The sequence below is a fragment of the Corvus hawaiiensis genome, chromosome 7, assembly GCF_020740725.1.
Source record: "Corvus hawaiiensis isolate bCorHaw1 chromosome 7, bCorHaw1.pri.cur, whole genome shotgun sequence".
NCBI classification, from domain to species: Eukaryota; Metazoa; Chordata; class Aves; order Passeriformes; family Corvidae; genus Corvus; species Corvus hawaiiensis.
The window spans coordinates 14,516,687-14,523,705 of NC_063219.1; the positions used below are offsets into that span (position 1 = coordinate 14,516,687).

Consider the following 7,019-nt stretch of genomic DNA (forward strand, 5'->3'; position numbering starts at 1 on the left):
TGATTTCTACCCCTGGGGTTCTGGATAGGGGCTGACATTGCTTTGTACCACTTGAGCCAGTGACAACCTTGACCTTTAAATGTCCATCCTGTCCAACCCCTCTCTTATACCCTTAATGAGATTTTATATCCTGTTTATCCAACTTCACTAACTATATTATTTGTCATCTTATATCAGAGGCAAATGCAATTCCAATAGGGCAACCAACTTAATAGTGTTAGTCTTTCTATAGATACGTGTACACACAATTCTCCCAGCTTGCTTGCGAATGTAATTTGTGGGTCTGGAATTACAACTCCTGGCTGCTACAGTAATCATCCTGGAGAGCATGTAAGTGTGTGTGTACACATGCAAGGGAGGTGGATAACTGCATTTTGAACTTGGAGAAATCATGCCTGCCTCTCTGTTAGGCTTCCAAGGGCTTGAAGTCTCATGGAAACACACTGCCATCTCCCAGGAATAGGTGGCAGCTTTAGGAGACCGTCAAGTTGCAGGTCAGGCAGTTTCTGACTCCCCAGTACTGCAAGCAGGGAAACAGATTTGGGGAAGCTTGAAGCTTCCTGCATGGCAGCCTGCCACCCTACCTATAGGCTATGTGATGAAAAAACATGGTGGTGAAAATTTGCTGAGCCATCCCCGTTAATGCTGTCAATAACAGGCTGGTTCAAGGGCCATGGAGACAAGAGGCATTTCTAGTTGTACACATGGAAAAAAGATTCCCCTAGAATTCCTCTTTAAAGAGCTTCAGGCTTGATGAAAGGTGTTCAATGCCTCTGAAATACTCATTAGTATTATTATTACAAAAAATCCGAGAAGAAAAAAAAAAGCTTATCTCATCTCTCATCTCCCCCCACACCCTCCCAGCTTCCCCACACCTTTTGAACTCATCTGTCAGGGTCCATTCTGAAATGGAATCCTGCTTTTCCCCATCAGGCAGTGGCAGTTTACCCCTGCCTCTTCGCACAGTGACTGGCAGAGCCTCTCAGTCTCACAACACCCCTGGCTTGGCCCTCCCTCCCAGGGGCCCTGTTGGAGCCTCAGAGCACAGTGCAGTGCCTTGGCTGCAGATAGCCCCACGGATGGGATGGGAGGGAAGCAGCACCTCCTGAGCCACTCAGGGAGAGCCCTACCACGGGTCCCCCTATGCATGCTGCCGAGCAGTAATGGCTTCAGCCTTTGAAAGTGTGCTCGAATCCAGCTGCTGCTGAGCCTCACCACTAGCACCAAAGTTATTGCACATTCTAGTGATCATCTTAAACACATTGTTACCTGCTGAGAACATATTCAGCAGTCAAGCAGAGAGAAAAACAGCAGCAAGCTTGGGGTGTGCATGAGGGAGAAAGTTTTTGAGGGGCTCTGGGGGTGTGAGGGACAGCACAGGGAAGGGACGGATGCAGAAGCATGCATGTGTGTGGCAGGCAGCAAGGCAGTCCCTCCTGACTGGAGGGGCTCTGTGAGCAAGAGGAAAGGTAGAGATCTGTGTGCCTGTAAAGAGAAAGGAAGAATCAGGAAGATTATAAATGTGTGTGTGTGTGGGTGCACGCGTGTGTGTGTGCAAGGGGCTGGGGTTTCCCTCCCTCCTCTTTCCACATGCATCCCTCTTTAAAAAGGGGGTTCAAAGGAGCCTTTCAATAAGACGTAAACAGAGTAAAAGGACAGCATACTTTTGGCTTCACCATCTTCCTAGAAGGGACATAGAAAAGGGCAAGCGTTCAAGCCCTACACAGGCAGCACTTTCACAGCTAGGGGTGACCCAGCAGAACAGCTGGGCAGATGTCTTGCCTTTGTCTCAAATGCACTGGAAGAAATAAGTGCAGGTTTCAAAGACCTGAAGCCCAGAACTTCATCTCTGGAGCCCATTTTCTTTGACTCAACAAGTATGAAGAGAGGGGAAGAAGCAGTCCAACAGAAAGTCCCTACAGCTGTCCACTCCTGCAAGCAATACTTCAGGCTATTCTGCATGCCAACTTGTTGCTTGTACCCCTTTTCCCAACCTGCTTGGGAGGACGTCACCTCACCTAGGCTGTAGCTGGAGCCCCAGCCTCCCAGCATCACTCTAGCTGTTCTCCCTGATTCATGGGCACCGCTTGCACATAGAAAGGGTTACAGATCCAAGTTGTGATTTCGAGTGTTTGGCCCCGTGCCTGCTGACCTCGTGTTGACAAACCTCTCCTCCGTGTCTGTGTTTGCGTCTTTTCACTGCACAGGCATCAAGCCTGGCTCAGGATCTGGCCTGAGATTGCTCTTTGGCTCAGGCAGGGAGCAGGCTGACCCTTTGATTCTGAGTGTGATTAAACCCATGCTACTGTAGCGCTAAGCCATGTGCAACACTGTTAGCAACAGCCCTGATTTATGTTGTTGCTAGTATTGCGGTTTCACCAGGGTGTAGACAGGGATTTCAAAAATAGCCCAACTACCTCTTTGTCTGTGTGTATTATAATTAGAAATGTGCCAAAGGTCTGTTACAGAGTGAGGATGGAGCTGGAAACGTTCACACCCCACTTCTGCCCCCACCCCCGTGCTGAGACCATCAGCCCCAGCTTGGGTGTGTGCAGGCACATCAGCTCTCCACACTTCCCGGATTAGACAACTGTATTCCCAAGACCCCATGGGGGCACGGTGGTGGTGACTTCACCACACAATGGAGAACAAGTTTAGCAGCTTCCAGTTTGCTCTCAGGCTGCTGCAATCTGCCCCCACCACTGTGGCTAAATGACAACTTTTTTTCTATTTCGATTTCAGATAGGATCATGGGTCTCAGATGCAGACAATTTATTTTCCTAGCACAGCTGGTCTGTCAGAGGTCATATAATTTGGCAGCAATCCCAGTGCTTAAAAATTAATTTTTCCTTATTAATACAACTGGGGGTCCCACAGGATAGGATCCCAGCCTTATCTGAACCTGACAGCTTCCTAAACCCCATGAAGGATGCTTTCTCCTCTCAAGCTATCTGCAGTACAAGGCCACCATGTCCTGGTGCCTGGCAGCACCGGAGGTTTCTGCTAGGAAACCAACCCACCCGCCTGCGTGGACCGGCTGCTGGGACAGGAAGCACTGCGTTCTCCAGCCAGCAAAGTGGGGTGCTTTCTCCTTTTAACCTTCTAAAGCCACGCACAAGGTGCCAAACACAGAGTAGATACTGGGAAGGAGGATCGGGGGGCAGAAGGAGCAAGGCAGGGAAATGGGAAGCGCCTCCGTAGAGCCCTCTGGGACCAATATGCAGCTTGTCACTCCAGACACCACACACCATGATTTTCTGTAGCAGTAAAACTAGGAAAACAAAATGCACCATCCTAGCCTGGGTCAGAGCCCCCCACTGAGCTTGTATCAGTGGTTTTCAGTAATGCTCTGACAACTATGTGATTCCTAGTCTAAAAAAGCTTTTGTTTCCAGTAAGAGCTGAGTTAACAGCACACGGGCATAAGGCACTACACTCAGTGCTCGCGTGGGTGTGTGTGTGCGCATGTTTGTATATGTGGCCGTGTGCTTCCTTGGCAGAAATTTGTTTTGGTCCCCCTCCCCACCTTGCTGCATTCTCCTAAGTCACTACTAAAAATAATAGCTTTTAAATAAACTATTCGGAAGGCTTCAGAGTAAGCTTTGCTCAGAGCTGCATAAACATCATCTGAATGGCTTAGTACTTGGGTCACTCAAATCTGTTACTTTCTTGCTTCATTGCTTTTTACAGAAAAATGAAAAACACACAGCCATCGAACCTTCAGATTTATCTTCACAGGTCTCCCACCCACTCTCCCCCATGGTTATCTCAGGGTTTGCTTGGCTACATACAAATTGGCAGCTGCACTGTTTATCTCTTACTGTAGAAATATTGCATGAGGTTTTTTTTCCATGTGGATTATCATATTATTGTCTATTAAAAACGTCTCCCCTCTCTACTAACCTCCCTTAGGGAACCTAAAGAGGGACTCTCATAATGGGGGAAGGCTTTCAGATACACCAGACTGAAACATAAATCCATCTACCTCTGGCATGTTTTCCTTACTAGGCTGGCTAATTTACTGGAGCTAAGTGTAGCCTGATCGAGGTTTGCATCCCATTACCCCGTACCTTTGCTCGCTGTGCTGGCAATAAAGTCATTTGATCGGGTTTGCAGCCGGTCAAATCATCATCTCGGCAAACCACCGGTGGTGTCGGCCACAGAGAGGCAACTTCCTTGCTGGCTCCAACACCATGTGATGCTCCGCTTAGCCGGGAAAACCCCGCATTCAAATAAACACTTCTTGCAGGGACTGAATGGCCTGAGAGACACGGTTTGCTCACAAACCTCTCCCTAGTTAACAGTCCTGGCGCCGAATTCACTTCAGGATAGAAGGAGGTGCACGCATGGACACAGGCACACACGCGCACTCAGCAGCCACAGGGATCACAACCAGGCTGGCCAGTGCACCATCAGGAGCCAGCCTCAGGTTACAGCCCTATCTGCCATAGCACAAAGCACACTCCAGGAGATCAGACACTGCTTCTGCAACCGGGATCATCTGAAAAGACTGTTGCGCTCAGCAAGGGCCTCCCAGGACACTGCCCTTTCTCTTCATCCCATCAAGTGTGTATTCGTTTTCCTACTTGAACAAAAGATGGGATTTTTTTTTTTCCTTTCCTTTATAACCGTAAGGAAGGAGGTGATGCCAACCGGCATCTGAATGTTTATCGGGAATGTCTGTGCTTCGCTCTGCAAAAGAGAGGGATTTTCTCAGGCAGCAGAGACTCTCTCACTTCCCCTTTTCAAGGGGAAGCTGGGTGGCCACAAAGCTCTGGGGCAGGAGAAGGCAGAATGCACTCTGCCATCATCTAACACTGCTCGGGTCAGACCGCAGCTCAGGGCCCTGAGCCATGTCCCGAGGCCCCGACTAACGGGAAGGCAAATCCACAGCTCGGCAGCTGCTGGCTTGGCACTACCGTCCTGCCAGGCAGCTCCTGAGCGCAGAAGGAGCCCCGAGGGAGCACTGGACGGCGTATCCTTTTCTTGCCGAGACTATTCCAGACTGGGACCCTGTTGCCCCCATTACCGAGACTCAAAGCCAGTGGCCGGGGAGCACAGGGCCCAGCCTCAGCCTGCCCCACTCCTGTCCCCATGCCGAAGCAACGCAAAGACGGGTTTCATCCCAGCACCTTCTGACAGTCCAGCCTAGTTCTTCAGCGAGGAACAGAAAAATACACTCGCGTCCCAATACCTGCCATGAACCCGCCTTGTCCCGGGACAGCCCGGCCTTTGCAAAGTAAGTGCCGGTCCCGCACGCACAGCGGGCAGCCTTTCCTGAGGGTGCCGCCGCTAAGCTGCGCCCGCTCCCAGCCCTGCACGGCCCCGGCTGCCTGCTCCCGCCAGATGATTTTAATTTCTCACCTAAAGTTTCCCGAGGTTGCAACCGGCGCGGGGTAGTAGGCATTCGGATGCTCGTGTCCGGCATCTGGCTGGTCCCTACCGCTTCCCCTCCCTTCCCCGCAGCTCCCCAAAAAACCAGTACGCAACTTTCCCGTGCGGCTCCGTCCCCTCTCCCCTTCACGCCGGGCGCTGGGAGCCGCGCGGCTGCAGCCGCTGCGCTCCTTGCCGGGGGTGCGCCATCCCCGCCCCACCGCACGCATGAGCCCCTCCAAAACCCATGCTGCGAAGGCTGCGTGGCGCGGCCGATCGCTCATGTATTCCCTAAATTTATTCCCACGCAAAGCATCTATGCGTGAGACCGGGACCGCGCCCGGGAACCCGAAAGTTGGGCGGACAGGACCGTCCCTCGTCCCTGAAGGGCGCCTTACCTGTCTCCGTCGTACCTCCGGAGCCGGGCAAGCACAGCCCTAGAAATCCCCAGGCGAGAAGAAACGTATCCATCCTCCAGAAAAAATTATAAAAAAACCCGAAACCCACAGCACAAGACCCGAGGCTGTGGGGCTGGGCTTCGCCTCCCTACCCCGAGCGCGCCGCGCCCCCGTGGGCGCCCCACTCGCGACCAGCTCCGGCGGGGCTCAGCGAGGGGCGGCGGCGTTCCCCGTGCCGGGGCTGCGGGGCGGGCGGTGCCGGCGGAGCGCCTCTCCCCTAGGGCGACCCGCGGGGCCGGCGCCTCGGCATCCCCCGGGGCGCGGCGGCGGTGGTGCGGGCTGGGGCGCCGTCTGCGCCTCCTCTCCCTCCCCGCCGGCGCCTCGCAGCCTTTTCAGGCAGGGCGGCATGTGGCTGTCAGCGCCGAGCGCCGGCGCCGCCCCCCGCGCCCCCCCGCCCGCCCGCGCACCGCCCCGCGCCCGCGCACCGCGCCGCCCCCCGCGCCCCGCCCCGCCCGCCCCGCCCGCGGACAGCTCAGCGGCCCCGCAGCGCGGGGGCCGGGGCAGCGAGGGGCGCGGAGTGGCCCCGCGGAGCCGGGCGCGTCCTGGCCGCGCTGCCGTGCCGCGGGTGCTGGCCGGCCCCCGCCCGAGCGCTGACGGCCCCGCAGCGCAGGCAGGAACCAAACCTGATGGAAATAACGGCAAAAGAGTCGGCTGTACGAAGGGAGACACCCAGAAATTGTCGGATGGGGGAGCATCAGGACAAGAATTGCCCCTGCTCGTGGGCTTCCGCCGCTGCCGGCCGAGACCCAGAAGCGCCGAGCCTCGGCCAGAGTCGCCTGCCAGAGCGGGGAGTGGCAGCGGGAACCCCACGCTGCCTCTCTCCTGGCACCCACGTTGCGGTGCAAAGGCTGCTACAAGGGACAAATGCAAACTCCTCCGGGACTGCACCACAGTTGGCTTCCAAGCTCCAAACCCGTTTTCTTCGGGATGCTCTTTAAAAACACAAACCGAGAGTAGCGTTCACATAGTCATCCTAGAAGTGCTCGGAAAGTTTGTTCGCCTTTACCCTGTGAGGGTGGGGAGTCTCTGCCCGAGCTGGAACTGCTGGGACAGTGCGTCTACTTGTTGCTTATATTCACAGACCACAACAGGCTTAAGAGCTGGTATCTGGCAAACTGGGGCTAACTCACAGCTCCACCCTTTTTGAGAGGTGAAATTTCAAAGCAAGTGAAGTGAGCCCTAAAACCCT

General features: G+C 54.4%; 1 protein-coding gene across 4 annotated transcripts in view; it reads right to left on the bottom strand.

Annotated features, from left to right (window-relative positions):
• The window catches only part of NRP2 (neuropilin 2), an 89,757-nt gene extending 83,622 nt beyond the window's left edge, over positions 1-6,135 (bottom strand). For 2 of the 4 annotated variants that reach the window (XM_048309136.1, XM_048309135.1), the window contains exon 1: positions 5,771-6,133. In XM_048309136.1, the coding sequence (XP_048165093.1) occupies positions 5,771-5,843 (73 nt within the window). In that variant the 5' untranslated portion in view covers positions 5,844-6,133. Of the gene's footprint in view, positions 1-5,770 lie in introns of all 4 variants that reach the window. The other 2 variants (XM_048309137.1, XM_048309138.1) reach the window with 2 other exon arrangements.
• Between the last annotated feature and the right edge of the window lie 884 nt (positions 6,136-7,019).